The sequence below is a fragment of the Gasterosteus aculeatus genome, chromosome 3 (genome assembly GCF_964276395.1).
Source record: "Gasterosteus aculeatus chromosome 3, fGasAcu3.hap1.1, whole genome shotgun sequence".
In the NCBI taxonomy this organism is placed as follows: Eukaryota; Metazoa; Chordata; class Actinopteri; order Perciformes; family Gasterosteidae; genus Gasterosteus; species Gasterosteus aculeatus.
In genome coordinates, this window is record NC_135690.1 from 14,723,861 (window position 1) to 14,741,199 (window position 17,339).

General features: G+C 48.9%; 1 protein-coding gene across 6 annotated transcripts in view; it reads right to left on the minus strand.

Moving 5' to 3' along the window:
* Window positions 1–13,818: 13,818 nt before the first annotated feature.
* Window positions 13,819–17,339, minus strand: part of mib1 (MIB E3 ubiquitin protein ligase 1) — a 43,056-nt gene continuing 39,535 nt past the window's right edge. For 3 of the 6 annotated variants that reach the window (XM_078099602.1, XM_078099600.1, XM_078099597.1), the window contains exons 20-22: window positions 16,727–16,795; window positions 15,963–16,063; window positions 13,819–15,841 (exon numbers count right to left, since the gene is read on the minus strand). In XM_078099602.1, coding sequence (XP_077955728.1) covers window positions 15,701–15,841; window positions 15,963–16,063; window positions 16,727–16,795 — 311 coding nt within the window. In that variant the 3' untranslated portion in view covers window positions 13,819–15,700. Of the gene's footprint in view, window positions 15,842–15,962; window positions 16,064–16,726; window positions 16,799–17,339 lie in introns of all 6 variants that reach the window. The other 3 variants (XM_078099601.1, XM_078099599.1, XM_078099596.1) reach the window with 1 other exon arrangement.

Here is a 17,339-nt window from a genome sequence, read left to right on the forward strand (position 1 = left end):
ACCGGCAGCCTCATCTTATCACGTCAGTGATGTGATGTCACATCAGACGTCAGGGTTCATTTGACATATTCCCTTAACTTTGGCTCCAAAAAATGCATCTCCACTTGTGCCGCTCTTGTCTTCAAGGCCCGCACATATCACTGGGAATACTGAGATAACAGAATAAAACTTTAGTTAAGAGAGATAATTTACTTTACGATTTGATATACTGGGCTTATTCTGTTCTGGGGTTCAAACAGCGCTTTGATAGGAGAAAGTGAGGCTGAGCACACTGCAGTGTGACATTAGGGATTAAGTGGATTAGTGTAGTTAAGTCGCGCTGCATGTAATAATATGAATTTGCACGCTCCCCAGGTTGGGTTTAGTCACATTAAGGATTGAGGAGATAAGTGCAGGAGCCCCGTTCACTTAACTTTCTATGGCCTCTTCTCATCGGCAGATATTTGGGTAATACATAGCTCCAAAGATGCTTTTATTTTTTGGTTGTAGAAAAGTGAAAGCTCACAATTCTGTCTTAATGTACTCGTCCATATTTTGTTTAACGAGCAACTCGTAGCAGGAAGCGTGTAACGTTTTGGGGACCTGAGGGAGACGTGGTTGTTTCTGTATAGCCTGGTCCCACGATAAAGGAACCCAGCCTGGAAAGAGCCAGTAGTCAGATAAGCCCACCCATCAATCACCTATAAAACTTAAGTGTTTAAAAAGCCATTAAAACAAGATAAGGCAGAGGTGTACAGCTCAACACACTTAGCCACTAATTACATTTCTCACAGAGGAACCGTATTATGTGTTAAAGGGGAAAGATTTACCATGAGAGCGTCTCTGCTTAAAAACACAGCGTTTGTGCGGATGTGGATTTGCTTCGTTACAAATGAAAGTAAGTCTGAGAAGTCACAAAGAGACTTGAGAAACTTTCACATTCTGAGAAATATGCCGTTTGACTCGGTCACCGAGTTTGATGAGGAGATCCACGCTCCTCTGAATAAGAAGCTAAAGCTAGCAGCTGATTAGCTTAGCACAAAGTCAGAAAGCAGGGGAAACGGCAAACCTGCACAGATTAAAGAAATAAGTAATACCATGCTAATCTCTTATAACTCTTGTTGATCTGGGTCTGTACCCTCTTGGTTGAATGCACGTTTTGCATGTCGCTCTTCATAACAGCGTCAGCTAAATGAAAAAGTCAGTTTAAATGTATTCAGTCTGCTTTATACGCAAAACGGTTGCCATATTTCCCTTTTTCAGTTTCACCTTTTGTTTTGGTTCTTTTTGTTTCTCTTCAGTTTTTCATTGTTTTAGTTCTTCGAGCCTTTGAAAGAAAATATCTAAACGCAGCAAATCGAGATGGGAAATTCCGTTTTTCGATTGGACTGTTGACAACGCACAGACGCGCTTAAACCTCGCATGCAGGAAAGCCTGGAAGCCACCGCGCGAAAAAACACGACGTGGGATCAAAGAGGGACGCAGTGTGGGCGCAGGAGTTGCCCGGCGGCCGCCAGTCTCCCCGTCTCTGGAAAACCGAGCCTCATCTCGTGTCTGGATCCGGGGGCTGTGTTGTTGTTTCCACGCTAACGCCTCCATCCTGTGGAGCCCGGGCCCGCTCTCTCTCTCTCGCTGTGTGTTTTGTCTCAGGAGAGAAGGTCAGGCCTCCAGCACACTTTGTGACTTTCCCTGAATCGGCTGTTTGGAGCCCCGGGCTCCAGAGAGAAAACAGCCTTGGGCCGAGGGGACGTCACTGATAGCGAAAAACGCGGATCATTCGTGAGGTGAGGGGGGAGAGGGCGGTGGAAGTGGTGGAGGTGGAGGTGTGTGAAAGGTTGCTTGCTTTGGGCCCGGCCCTGTGGGGGCCCATGTACGGAGCAGATGGCAGACCTTGCAGGCCCACTCACGCTCTCAAGGTCTGAGGAGGTTCAGCTGCATGTTATGAAGATAAGAGAGGAGTGTACGGTGCGGCTGAAACAATCACCAATTGTTAGAGGCTAAATTGGGGGGGCAGATGGAGGCGTCGGCGCTGGACGTTGGTTAGACATGTGGCTCAGACGCATGTGAAACCCAATGAAACGTAGTGCTCCCGCGTCAGGCTCCTGGTCCGGCGCATGCCGGCTCACTGTCACAATGCCCATTGAATACAGCAGAGCCATTGTTGAGTCACACCTGAGAAAACAAAAGGTCCGCAGCGTAGAAGGCCCTTTTGTTCAGAACCAGACCTTTCTCAGTCAGTGCATCGCTCCCTGGTGCACACTGAGAGTATTATTAACGGCTAAATAACAATGCTCCTCTTTACCCCTCTGCTTCTTTGCAAAATGAAAAGCCGTGGACTTGAACCTGCACTGTTGTGTTCCGCTGAAACCACCTTTGTATTTTGAATAAATGTAAATGTCTCGCTCTCCTTTTTTCTGCCATCTTTTTTTTCTTCTCCCCACCTATTTATTCAGGGAGGAGTTTCGCTATGAGCCCTAAACGCCCTGATCCCATTAACCCCTGCAAGCTGCCCAGCACACCGGGCTGCTGGGGCTCCGGTGCCTTGCTCAAAGGCTCCTCCTCCTCCGTGGTGGTGGTAACGAGGGAGGGGGGGGGGGGACCGCGCAGGGACCACCCAAACCCAGCGGGCCTTTTCGCTCGCCAGCCGCCATCTTGGATCCTCGAGCCGTCGGAGGCCATTTGTCCGCTCTGAGATGAGGGCGCGCGCATGTTGCCGCTGAGGCGTCGTTAAAGTGGAGCAAAAGGCGCAAACTTTCTTTTTTCTTTTTCAGCGCAGGTGAAGCAAAGCCGTCGCTTCTTTTTGACAAATTCGCAAACGGATTAAAAGAATCACTGTGGAGTAAAAAATAGACGCTATTAAATTGGACAAGAATTCAAATCCAGCTTCAGCCCCCCCTGAAAAAATAAACTAATAGTTGTTTTTAGTGATACAAGTTTTCTGATATTCTATGTTTAAATATGCACACAAGGCATTTGCCCGTTGAAATATGCGCCAAAATGTAATTGCAGTTCCAGAACTTCTCATCACTCCAAAACCCAGAATACACCCAAAACATCCATAAGAAAATAAATGTTGCCATATTTTGACTAATTATTATATTATATATGAAATGCATGAATAATGTAAAGAAAAACAGAAACAAACCTAAACTTTGACATCATAGACAGGAGAGAAAGTGGAAAGTTGTCGATGTAAAAGTGGAGATGAGATCGAGAGAATGAGGAGTGTGATAAAGAAGTTTTGATAAAGTGACCTTTAGATATGTGTTGTAAAATGTCACACAGCATCGGGTAAAAAAAAACAACCATATCAACATAAAACTCCCCCCGTAGATCAACTACAGGAACAGTTATTTTTTGTGTTACATGCTATGTTTGCATATGCAAATGAGGCGTTGCGTAATGCTAGCTTTTGGTGACTTTAGGTGAAAACTGTACACACAAAAAAAGACTTGTTGCCATAACAACCATTCGCTCAGCAACTTAACGAAACCTACATTATCTGCACGCGCATGGCGCGAGTAAACGCACAAAGTGAGTAAATCGGGCCAAACGACCTTCTGAACTGTCGCGCCAAACAATGTTTCAAAGAAAGCGTCTCCCCAAGCAGGAAGTACCAAAGCTCGGCCTTGACCTAAATACATTTAAACTTTCTTTTCCACAAGAAAATGTGTTCAAATGTGGTCTATAGCTTCTCAGCCAAGAAGAACAAACAAGCCCTCCGGGATCTGATAAGATTTTGAACTTCACTCAAAGAGGTCCGCAGCGCCACCAGACATGGCCGCCTTCGCCCGCCGCACTTGTCCTTCCGTGGCCGCGCAACCTCGTCTCTCGCGCTTTAAGCACACACGCAGACAAAAACGCGCAGACAAACACGCACTCGCACGGCTCCCCTTCCGCACACATTAAACACCCTCTCAGACAGACTTGGAGCTTTCTGCCGGGCCTCTCCTTCACTCCAGCCAGTTGCCAGACAATGAAAACATTGAGCGGCAGTTTCTATGGCGTGACCGGTGCTTTTGTTTGACTGAAAAAAACATATGCATTCTACGCGCTCCCAATTATGGTTTTATCAGATCGCTGTCAAACACACCAATCGTGCGCCTTCCTTTGTGCGCTCCCCGCCGGTGTGTACTGTACCAAGCGGAGCAGTGGCTCGGCCTTGTTTGCGTGTTTGCCCATGGTGGGAGTGCAATATCCAGGGACTTCTTTTTGTCCACGGCGGCGGAAAACACAGCGGCTTTGTCGAAGAAAAAAAAAAAAAAGCACAATGTGTCACCGTCCCTTCCACTCGACGGTAACTGATCGCTTTCCAATGCAGAACTTCCTTGTGTGGATATTTCGGCGGAATCGGCCTCCCCCCGGGTGTCCGTATCAGTGCGATCTGCAGCACGTACAGCCGAAACCCTCATTGTGACTCGGGCCGCGCGCCCTCGACAAAAGGCGCCGAAGACGCAGCCGACATTGGCTCGGTGCTCGACTGGCCTGACTTCCGCTCAGCGCCGAAGTCACGTCCGCATTACCGACTATTTCACAACAATGCTGAAGTTGTTTAACCACAATATATATATCGTAATATATATATATTATATATCGTGATATATATATATATATATCGTGATACACCTGATGCAGCTGTAACCTTGTTGGTAGATTGTCTTTGAAGACAGTTTATGAGTCAAACTTCAAAAGGAGAAGTTGTCTCGTTTGACCCGGGCTCTTTGACACAGAGGCAAACCCCCCAATGTGTGTGTGTGTGTGTGTGTGTGTGTGCTTTGTTTTGATAGACGGCGATCAGCAGCGTAGGTGCTTAGGCTCCAGTAAGGCCAGTGTTTACAGATCTGCTGAAACGCCGCCTTCGCAGCCTCAATACGCCGCACGCACGCCGGCAGACATCGCCGGGGGCCTGCGGTCTGGGCCGGCTGATATTAGCCATGGAACGCGATTAACACAACATGATAATGGCGGCGACTCAAGGCGAGGACGGAGCAGCAGTGCGATTGAGCGTGATCTGTAGAATCACATGACCACAGAGCGATACGTAGCTTTTTATTCGTCCGTTACAAGATATGACTGCAAATTAGTGAAAATTAATGAGAATAGAAAGAATATTAAAAAGTGGCTAAAAATGAAAAATGATTTCTCTCTCCAGAATCAGTGCCCCTCTTGATCTGGACAAAAAAGTGAGGTGCAAAACCAACTCCTATCTACACCTTTTGAGTTGTTGACTTTGTTAACACGAGAAAAAATTGTGAGGAAAACTCTTTATTGCCTTTTTGCTGAATATTCAATAAGAAGGTCGATAGTGTTCTGCTCACAAGTTTGTTTTTTTGTCGCTTAGCTTAAGAAGTAGCTTGTTTCACTCTAATACTAGCATTATTTATTTTGTAAAAGTACTGAAATGAAATGTAAATCGTGTCTCGAGGAGGTACAAGCTGTAAGGACTCATGCCCCTAAATCCCTGCCGATCAATCAAGCGAGATAAGACAAGTTAGCTTGACGCATTTCTGAGCTACAGAGAGCAGCTTCAGCTCTTTTTGGCTAAGCTAGGCTAACATCCTCCTGAGTGTCTGTAAACACACAGACAACAGACACGTATGGATCCACTCTATCTATCTAACTGCAGAAAAGTAAATCAGTGCATTCCACCAAAGGTATTTCCTTCAGAGACGCACATTTTCTCATCTGCGTCGCCTCAAAGCCAGAAGCAACGTGGAGCGTGAATGACACAACGCGTCGCATCAGAGACATCTACGGACGTTTCGCTTGACCCCGAAAAACAACGTCTAAATCGCCAGCGGGAGTCTTTGTCTTCCTCCCGCTATGACGGCGAGCGTTGCGTCTTAAAGTCACGTAAAGCTCTTATCACAAAGCGTGCTCGCATTGCAGCACAACACCTTGACATTTCCCCATCGGCCTGCAGCACATGAGTCATTCAGCGGCGTCCTACACCTTAGACTTTTGCCCCCACAGTAAAGTACCCGGGGTGCTACCGACACGGCTCCTCTTTACGTTGTACAAGTCACACTGACGTCTGGGCGGTTTATGGCCGGCGAGGGATAAAGGTCGCCGTGAAGGTCGTTTGAAGAGATCCAGCGAGGGAAGAGGACCGAAACAAGTGTGCGTGGGAGGCACGGAATAAAAGGGAGCGAGAGGAAGAGGAAGAAGAATAAGGAAGAATTATGACTTTTGGATGTGTGGGGCGGCGGGGTCGGGGGGTGGGGGGGTCGTGGGCGGAGGCTGCTTTTCAACACCACGCATGGCGAGAGGGCGGTGTGTAAAAAGCCACACGGTGAGAGCATGCAAATACACACCTAGAGGGATTCCTACCTGGGACTCAGTGGGGTCAGTGGGAGCCACGAGGAGCGAGAGGCAGTAATCAGTAACAGCGTTATATGGCCGCGTTAATAGTTAACGTGGCCCCGGGAGACTGTGCCCCTGGCCCAAGCACCTGCAGCCCCTTTTACAGGCACCATCCATGGAAAGAACAAATAGTCGCACTGCTTGTTGGGCAGATCAGCTTTACGTGAACCGGCTCATCTGACATGCCAACAGGTGTCTGCTGAAAACCCCTCCGCCAAAATAAAAGGGTTTGGTTTGCAGAACAGGGCGAAGTGTTGAAGGTCAGACTTTTCGTTGTTAGCTCCATGAAGCCTTTTTGCATGCTGCTGCATGGCCCTGTTGTTCTCCCGTCTCTTCGCCTCTCTTCCAGCTTTCGCTCTCAGGGTCAAAGTAACAGGAGGGAGCGCTATCTGCCTGGCCGACTCCCCCAGACGGCCTTCTGGCTTCCAACACAAAAAGGGATATTTGTCAAACACTTTTGTCCATATCGTAGTAGCTGGCTTCAGAATTAGCCCTTGCTTTTCTGTCCACACATAGAGACACACACACACACACACACACACAAAGAGCGGCATACAATAACACAAGCCTCCCTTGGTTCTTGGTTAATGGAAGCAGCATAAAAACGTAGCGCAGGTCACGATAACCTCATGGTGACCCCTCACTCCCCAGCTGCTGAGCGGTGGCCTGCAGGCCCGTGACATGCAACACACAACCGGGCGCATTAACGTACTTTCCGGAAAACTGCCCTGCCCTCTGGGACACCAAAGTACATTTTATTCCAGCGTTCCACCTGCAGGCAGAACTGACGACGCCTCAAAGTCCGCGAGCTGGACGCAAACGTGATGACAGTGACATCAAAAGAGCACCAAGGCAATGTCGGCGGCGGTCCACCCGGGGCAGACGTGTGTGCGCAGCGCAAACAGACCCTTGTACTGAGGAGGCTAAACCGCAGCACTCGGCAGTGTGAAAAAAAAAAAAGTAGGCTAATGTCTGTTTCTCCCACTAAATTGTTTTTTGATAAGGGAATATCTGGAGATAAGTTTTGTCGCTGTCCTATCTGGAACCGGAAGCCAGGTTCGATAAATCTCCCGTGTAATCTAATAGGAGTGGTGGGCAGCAGCGGCCATGCAGGGGGGGGGGGGGGGGGGGGCGCCGACCGGTTAAAGAACTGGACGGGGACGAGTGAGCCAACACTGACAGCTTGTAAAAAAATTGATAACATCTTTACATTAAACAAATGACTATCGCTGCTCATTCAAGATTACCGAGGATTTGTTGACATATTAAAGCAATACTGATAGCCTCTGTCTGCCTGGTGAAAGTATCTCCGTACTCGTACTGAGCCAAATGGAAGCGGACGAATGTGGCATCGGAAGGACGAAAACATATTCTGAAAGGATGGGAGAGAGATAGTAATCTACATCGTTCTACACCTTTTTATGTGTTTGTTCATTTTTGCTGATGTAGTTTTCTTGCTTTTTGCCACAAGACCTCCAGTCTGTTCCACAAAAACCTTTCTGCTGCCGCGTGTGAATTCATCTGCAGGCGGCAGTGGCTGAGCTGTGTAATAAAAAACACCTTTTATCAAATGAACCAATACGTTTTGGACGGAGCAAACCGGCGTCCAGAGGTGAAACTACAGTGTCGCCTTTGTTGGTCATTTTGTGTGATTTGACGAAAGCACGAGTATAAAACGCGACATGAAGTATCTTGTGGTAGCTGCACGTTCGGCCCTCTCTCGTTCCCTCTGTCCGCACTGCGAGGCGGACGCGGCGGGAAGCTGGTGGGGTTTGTGAAAACGCTTCTTTGTTGGGTCGCCGCAAGAAACGCAGCCATCCGGGATTTAAAAGTCAAACCACAGAAAAGCGTTACGTTTGCTTTGAATGTGGTTAACAAAGGAAATCTGAATGAAAAACAATGCGTTAACACGGAGGTTGTGAAATCACTGCCCCCCCTCCCCCACAGAATAAAGTACAACAGGGGCCCTTCCCCATTCTACCTCCTCACTGTTCTAACTCTCTGGACCGGGAGGAGGGGGGTCCGTCCCCCCTCGGTGACCTGAGCCCACAGGGGTTGGTGTTAAGTAAACTTTGTCAGCCACGCAACGATCTCCAGCAGAGAACTGTCTCTCCGCTCATCAGGAGACTGACCCCCCCCCCCCCCCCCACCTCTCCGCCTGGGCATTCCTCTGCCACACCACCTCCCTGACCCACCTCGTCTCCATCTTTCCTCCCCCCCCCCAGCCGGGCCCCCGCCATCCGTCCGTCGCCTTGGGTCCTGCTCTCTGTCCCAGCGGCCCGTGCGGCCGGCTGGTGTCTCCTGCGTAGGAGACAGCCTATCGGGGGCCTCACGTCATCTGTCTCCAGGACCTGACTGACATGTCGACCTCAGAGATTACTAGCTACTATCAGAGAGTGGGGGGGGGCGCGAGGGGGTTCGAAGGGTGGGGGGGGTTCCGTCTGTGCTCCCTGAGTGGACGCTCCTTTCTCTCACCATAACACTGGTTGGGAACTGGAATCTGCTTTGGACCTCTGCAGCAGCGATGAGGCGTTTTATCTGTCTGGGAGCTGCCCTGTTGATTTGCTACAAGGTCTGCGGGGACAGAGTGCCGGGCAGCGACAGATATCAACTATCTCGGGCCAGCGAAGACACGGAGAGCAGAGAGAAAACTTCAAGCCGGGTCGGACTCTGCTGTAAACACCCAGCGGGTTTCTGCCGTCCGTCCAAAGGGCCTCGGAACAACAGCGTGGAAAGTCTGCCTGGTCTGCTATCAAAGGGCCACATGCTGCATTCCCAGGCCGCCCGCCGAGACCTTCACCCTTCACATTAACCCGAGTCGGCCCGTGTTCTGGTGAAAATTGTTCCAGGACTGTTAAAAATAAATATCAGTCTTTTTGTTTTCGACAAAAAGCAAGAAATAGGAAATTGTAAAAAAAAAAAAATCCATCAATCAAATTAAATGAAGCTGCTTACAAGCTTGTCTAAAGCTCACTAATTAACAATAAATCTTCTTGATTGTAAATAAAACAGCGTTGGGTGGTGTTAAAGGGGACTGTTGTTGGGCACCATATTTTAAGAACTGTGACGTCACTGCTTTTTTACTACGGCTCTGTAACCTTGGGTTCGGCCTTTTGTCCAAGTTTTTATTTGGAAGAAGCGATACAAACCGAAAGCTGAGTGAGACATTTTGTGGCACTAAAAAGGTTACAAAAGCTTCTAGAAGCTGAAAAAAACTCTGCGAAAGAGTTAAAAAACAGCAACAACCATTGACATCTCCCAGATGGGACAACGGCGCTGTGGCAACCTGTCACCTGTCCCAAAGTAGCCACGTCCCAGCGCATGTCCCCCGTCTTATCGTCTATTTGACACTAAACGGGTGCATCGCGAAATAAAGGATCACCACCACCGTGATGAAGAAGACTGGCGAGAGAATGCAAGTCAATGGTCCTCCACGTCGCCTTTTGGCGACCGTTCTCTTAACAACATTTTTAAACGTGCATCTTCTCGCTCTCTGGAGCTCCCGGCCTTCAGAGGAAAGACCTTCCTCGGCCAGGTGGTGCGAGGCCGGCCGGCTCTCAAGCCCCCGTCATGGCTCTCTGTCTAGAACACGGAGCCCTGGGATATTTGTGTATCACGTATTGATTTGGAGGTACAACCCCTGGCTGTAAAACAAAGATAAAGAAGTTAGGCATTAACTATTTCTTTTTTGTCCAGGGGTCGCTTTGAGCTTGTTTCACATAGCTGCAAACCACATGGGGAGAGAAAAAAAAAACCTGCCGGTGTGATGGACTCTGGAATATTGATTTTTCTCTCTGAACTAAACATAAAAAGAAGGCCTCTGCAGTCAGTGTTTTTTCCTCGGAGCTCAGATAGGGCCGCTGCATTCCTGCCCGCTGCCTCCAAGGTTACTGCCTGCTACCACCTGTCAGATGTGCGCTTGTTTTGTTATACAACGCGTCTTTGTAGCTTTCGCTATCTCAATAGAAGCCCCCCTTCCTAAGAAATCGTAAGAAACGAGGCTCGGAGTTAACCGGGGGGGCTCGGGGGGGGGCTCGGGGAGTTTCCTCGTTGTCTCTATCCGTGATTCAGGATCACCAACCTCTGGGAGTCTTTGCTCGCCGGCGGCTCAAACGCTGATCCCAAAGCTGACCTTATTATTTAGAAATCCTCACCCGGCGCCGTCAGCGCGGCCTCGTTTGCTCAGCGGAGAGTTAAATGTGACGAGGTTTGCACTTGTTGATTAAGTACGTCTCCCCCATTGTTCTAGGTGTGACATGAGGTGCATCTACAGGGAGCTGCGACTGTTCCTCGATTATTTGAATAATTGACCAGTGGCTCGGATTTGACAGGATACTACTGGTAGTTTTTTCTCAAAAAAAAATAAAATTAGAATTCTATTATACTAGTTGTTAAAAAGGCAGTGTTTCCGTGGTAGATAATTGACTTATTCATTCATTATTTTTTGCGTTTTACATGACAATTAGTGTCGCGTTTGTGTTTGTAATCTACCTTATCAAATGACAAGGTTCTTCTCAATCTCAGCATCAAAAGTCCTCTACGGTTTACTGCTCAGGCAAAGGTTGCACTTCCACAGTTTTATAGAATTATTAAGTAAGCAAATATGATAACCCACTATTTTAAAGATAATAGCGTGATAAGGTTCTGCCGAGCCAACAGCGTAGTTTGCCCTTAAGCTGCTCTTCCTGAGGAGGGAATCAATAGCCTTCGCACTCAAGCCACTTTGTCCTCTTGACACGCAGAGGTGTTTATTTTACCCGTCGAGCATTAAAAGATAGTCGGCATGAAAATTAGAATTGCCATCTACGTGTGCGTCTCGCAGCCACACGTTGTGGCGGCCCCTGCATGGGCAGAGGCATTTTATCAAAGCTCATAAACCTTAAATGACTATATATTGATAAAGGCTGTTTAAAGTGTCATTGGAACGATAACATTTGCACTGTAAATGTGGCCCTTGCAGGCTCCGGCCTCCAATCGCGCTGCGGTGATAAGGACAGCGCTGACTGCGGCCACAAGCAGCAGGTCAAAAGCCACAGAGTATCGGCGCCGGGGATGTTGAAAGCCAAGTTTTACATCGTCAAAATCGTTAAATGGAGCTAATTGAATCAACTCCGTATTAAAGCTTTGGGGGGGGGATTTGGAAGAGAAGGTTAATTAAGTGTGATGATGTGTAGCAAAGTGTTATTGATTGATCCAATTTGCCCCTAAATACCAAACGTAAAAAAACACTGGATCTGCAAAGCACATTTCCACATTTAGTTAAAATAAATAGAGGTCACTGTCTTGTTTTACACCCACAAGTGCAGGAGTGTTGTTTGTGTTGAGCTTCCCCCTGCGCATAAATAACAATCAGCCAGCACAGAGAGAGATGGACGAGGGCTTTGACACTCTGCCCTGATCAATATCAATAAAGCAATCAGCGTGTCGGGGGCCTATATGTTGTTGAGGAGGGATCTGTAGGGGTTTATGGCTTTACTGTGGAGGTGGGGCTGCTGCTTTCAGGTACACCAGGCCACCCGACAGACACACAAACACACGTGGGATTACGTCACATGCAGGGACATTGAGAGGCGTTTGCGAAAAGCCGGAAAACAGCGATTTACAAACGCTGGAACCACGAACGGCCGGCAGTCAGAACTAAAAGACTTTGTGCTCGGCTCAAACTCGTTTAAAGTTAAAAAAAAGAAGAAGAAAAAACAACAAATCTTTAGGCCGTTCCCTTCTGGAAGAGCCCAGTCAGCCAGATTGCACTTTGCTCGCTCCGACCATAAACAGAGACAATAAATTCAGCCAGACTTCTGAACTGGGTGACATGAGGTGGAAAGAGCGGACCTTCACACAGCCAGGGATCAATTCCTTCCAACATGGAGGGGAAGCCCGAGCGGCGGACTAGATGGAAGGAAGCATTTCTCCCCCTCCGCTTTGTCTGCGTGGTCCAGCTGAACCCAGGGAGGGAGGGAGGGATTTCTGCAGGTAGAGGTTCGAAAAAAGAAGTCTGGAAAAGAATGTGTAATGACACAACGTTCTTGCAGAAGGCAATGATTAAATGTTACAACCTTTCCCCTTTACTGTCGGAGACAACGAGGGGGGGGGTCACGACATGCACGCTCAAGGCCCGAATCCAGACGCGATGGTGAACTGAAGGGTTCCTCCGTGGCTGCGTCGTCCTCTGCGGGGGCTCAGCCATTGGATGTGCTGCCACCTTGTGCTGCGCTCTGAAACCTGCATGTCAGAGCTTCATCTCACAGCGGATGCGGGGCGAATGTATTCGTTTCTGTTGGGGTCAGAACTTGCCGCTGCCGCCGCCGTCGCCCCCCCCCCCTCCCTCCCTCACCTCCTGTGGCATGCCGACTCTGCTGGTCACTGACTCTTCCTCAGCGATCACAGCAGAGACTTGAAGCACGGTCACGGTCACTTTCGGCCCGTTCTTCTCTGGGGGGGGGGGGCCCAATCCGTCTCTATCTGCTGCTCAGCGAAGCCTGCATCATCGCCATCACTCACACTCCGCGGGGCGGCCTGGTGGATTAGCTGACCCCCCCCGCCCTCCCTCCCTCCCACCTGGTGTGGGAGCAACAAACAACCCCTGCAGTCCAGTCAGCAAACGCTGCGGCCTTCAAGCAGCTCTGAACCCGCCAGGCGCGGCGCTCAGGGATCCTCCCCAGGAGGACAGATAGCGGCGTCTCCAGCACCCCGACAGCCAGTCGGCTTGCCACCCCCCCCCCCCCCCCCTCCCCCTGAATGTCTCTGTTCAGCTTGGAGATAATGGTCAGTCACACGGCTAACCTGAAAATAGATCCATAGCATTAACATGCACATAGATTCGAATTTTATTGAGTAAAAAATACTAAACGCTAAAACTTGTGTCCAGTTTATTCTCCGCGCCGCCCTGACGGGGGACCATACGGGGGAGCCGTCCTTTTGAAAGACAGCCACTTGAGTGTAAAATGACAAAAGCGCCACAGGAATGACGGCCGACCGTCTGGGCCTGGAGCCAAGTCGCAGAGATCTGAGAGCAGAGGAAAAGGTGTCAGGGCCTCCCCTGCAGCCGCTGAGCATTGACGGAGTGAGGAGGCCGACAGCGTGACGGATGCCTTTGTTATGAGCTGCTGCATACGGCGGCGGCGTGTGAGCCCCGAGCCCGGAGAGACGTCCGGGGTTATGAATGGACCGGCCGATGAGCCGGAACACAAATGGCCGCATCGCTCCGCTCGGGCCTCTTCTCCGGTGCATTTTCTCTTTTAATTATTTTTGCCTTTACTCTTTTCTCTCTCTCCCGATTAGCACGGCTGACCTATCGCACGCTGGTGCAGAGTCATTATTAGGTGTTAGCTTTTTCAATTAGCTCACACCTCCCCATCTCTGCCACCGTGTCTGCAGACGCTGCACAGCAGGAGAAAAGCAACAAAATGCTAATGGACGCGCTCAGAAGAGGTCGACGCGGCGAGCCGACAAACAGCGCGCTAGGAGCTGAACAAGTCCCGTGGTTCGTGTAGAACTTTATTTCAGCTATATGGTTGTTTTAAAAGCACTTCTTAGCAATAAAGACTGAACGGTTTCCATGATACATGTCGTACTGCATATGTCAAACATTCATGCCAAAGAAAATACTACCGATACATTTCCAACAGGACAGTCACAGGTATTGAAAATGAAGTACAAAATAGGCTTTTTCATGACAACCGTAACAAGACAACACTAACATAAAGCGTATTAGTGCTTCTAGCTTTAAGTGTTATCATGATCAATGAAAAGAATCAAAACCTTACTCCAAAAAGTTGCTTTCAGTCAAAAGAGGTAAGGAAGAAAAAAAAAAATGCTCTTATGCAGATGCAAATTGCCACACAGTCTCCACGTGGGCAACTGCCTTTGAAAACAGGTAAGGCAGTTCTGTCTTTATAAAATCATTAGCTTTCCTCCCAAATAAAACACTGATGAAAACATACTGGACGCTTTTGACAAAATGTCTTTTTTTTAAACTTTTTTTTTTTTTTCCGCAAATGAAATGAACCAGTTCGGCCTGCAGGGATCTATTTCAGAGAGAAAAAGAAAATGCTTCTACTGATGATCGCCAGAAAGAAAACGCAAAACACAAATGAATCTCAACATTAATATCAAAGCAGAACGTTAGAGATTTTGAGGCTACATATTAGGAAGGCAGTGTTACCTATAAATCCTATTTTTTTTTTTGGGCAGCAATACAAAATAATTTATTCTACATTTTCATCTTAGTGTTTCAATAGATTTTACTCTCGAGCTCAAATAAATGTGGATTTTGATACACTTAAATAAAAAGTAATACAAGATAAAGAGCACCTTCTCCCCATACCCCCAAGTTATTTAACAAGTAACATTTTTGGAAGCAAATGGCACAGCGTTGTCAATGGTAAATTAGCACTGCTCGTTGAATTGTACATGTTTGTCAAGACGATCGAGTCTCAATAGTTTAACATCAAGTTGTGACGAGATACAGAAGTGTTTGCATCGTGTGGGTCTGTGTGTACAACAAACAGGTACAGCGGCTGATCACTGGACACAAGCTGAATGTGTGTGTGTGTGTGTGTGTGTGTGTGTGTGTGTTGCTGTTGAATCGTTACGCGGCAGCGTTTCACAGCCAAAAATGGCGTGTCTGCGAGGCCGCGGATCGTGGTGTGGCCCGGTTAGCGGGGTGCGGGGTGCTCCCGGGCAGCTGCTACAACTCCATCAGTGCTTTAGAAACGGGCTGAAGGGGGGCCGCCAGAGTCAGTGCGGAAAAGAGCCTTTACCCTGACGCGGCTCTTGCAGGTGTAAAAAACTGCCAACGCCCGGTTTCCATCGGCGAGCGGCGCCGCCGGACCGCCGAGCGGCGCAAACGGTAACGAGTCACAGACCTGCTATTCTCTTGTGAAACGAACGACTTAAAATCCACACCTGGAGCTTCCGATACCAATACACGTGGATTGAGATGTACTGACAATAAAACGTGACAGGCGCGTGAGAACTTTACATCAGAGGGAAAGGGAAAGGGGGCGGAGCCTCCTGGGCAGTCCTGAAAAAGCTGAGCGCTGTTCTGGCTTGAAATGCAGACGCGAGCGCCCCTGAAGATCGCATCGCTGCGATTTACAACACGCGACAGAACGGCGCAACTGCTAAAAGTCAATTCAGATTTTTTTTTTTTTTAGAAGTTCCACCTGAAACAATGGAGCGTGGGCGCCCCCGGCCGGCCGAATGACCCGGGCGCTGTGGGGATGGCGGCGGCAGCGGCAGCTGGTGTGATTGTGGCTTTGCGGGCGCGTTGAGGGCTTTGAGAGAGGAGAAAGAGTCTGTGGGGAGGGGGGGGTGTTGTCGGGGTGGGAGAGGGCAGGCGTGGTGGCGGAGGGGTCTAGTAAAGGAGGATGCGGCGCTCGATGGCCTTGCGGCAGATGGGGCACTCGCTCATTCGGTCCCCACACAGCTGGCAGGTGCCGTGGCCGCACATGAAGATCATGTTCTTCAGGCGGTCGAGACACACCGGACACATCGTCTGCAATCACAGGTCATGAATGACGTCACTCAGCTGTCAAAAGGATGCGGCATATACCCACACACACACACACACACACTTCTTTAAACAAAAGAATACATTGAAGATCGCGTGCGGCTACCTGCTCCTTTATGTCCTGCAGCTGCTGCTGCAGCTTCTGCACATCAGCGTTGACGTTGGTGTTGTCCTTGTCTCTCTGCAGACCCGGGATGTTTCCGCTGGCTGCGAGGACGCGGCGGCAGGCGGACATGTTGAGGGGAGAAAAAAAGGGAACTCAGCTACCGGCAGGGAGGCCAAACAAATCAAGAGGGTGGCGCCGGAGGCCAAACCAAACTTCACCTCCTTGTAATGATAAAACTATATTAGGAAGTGGAAATGAAGTGAAATGCAGCCACACCGACCTCGCCATCCTGAAACCAGCTGCGAGCCAGATTGTAAAACAAGCGTGGATCCCGAAACCGAGCGCACTCTGAATTTAAACACAGCCGTAGCAGTCTAAGTGGGGACTGCATTCATTTTTAAATGGCTTTTTATTCAGAAATGCATCGTGAAATAGAACCTGACGCGGGACAAAACTTCATACACTTTAGTCTTTGAAGGAGCCTCAGGATGAATGTTTAAAACTACCTGAATTACATCATCTGAACACTAAACTAATCTACGGGAGATAGTGAGCACAAATGTGATTCTTGGCCGCTGCGTCACAAATACTCTGTATCAGCATTTCCTGTGTGTGTGTGTGTGTGTGTGTGCAACTGTAAAAGCAAGAGGAGGCAGTTTAAGGGGAGGGGAGCTGGGGCCAGGGCAGCACTGGGGGAGCTCTTTGGGGAAAGGGGGGGGGGGGGGGGGGTCTGATAAGGGAGGGGATCATAGAGGTATACTTACACCAACTTAGTGCCAGATTGTTGGGCTGGAGAAGATCCTGCGATCCCCCTGCCATAGTGTTAGAGCTCCCTGCTGGGAATAACCAGTCACATCGTTATAGCGGGAGCCGTCCTCGCCAGCTCAACAGCTGGCCTGGGGACTGACGCTACTCACTACAGCCTCTAAGGGAGGTTCAGAGAAAGACTTAAGAAAAAGCCAGCAAGCTGGAAACAGTGAATAGGGAGAGAACAGGAAGTAGAGCCTCCTCTGAGTCGGAATGCAGAGCGGCTGGTTATTCTTACGTCAGAGAAGCGTGAATCAAAGCCAATTGGATTTCGTGCATTTGATCTACTTTGGTAACAGGCATCTACGGTCGGCTTTACGGGACGAAGGGAGAAGAGTTTAACAATCAATGCTGCCCCTTGCATGCGAGAATGAGGGTCTGGGTCTGCGTTCGCTTTTTGCACGTCCGGTAACGAAAGGCAAAGAAATATTTGCCAACAAGTTGGCTCGTGGAGAAATATAAAATAAGGGTTACTGGGATAAAAGAAGTGAAATTAAAGAACCCACAACAGTTTCCTTTTTAACTCACGCCAGGAGCGACCACTGGTGAGATGCACCACTAAAAGAAGGT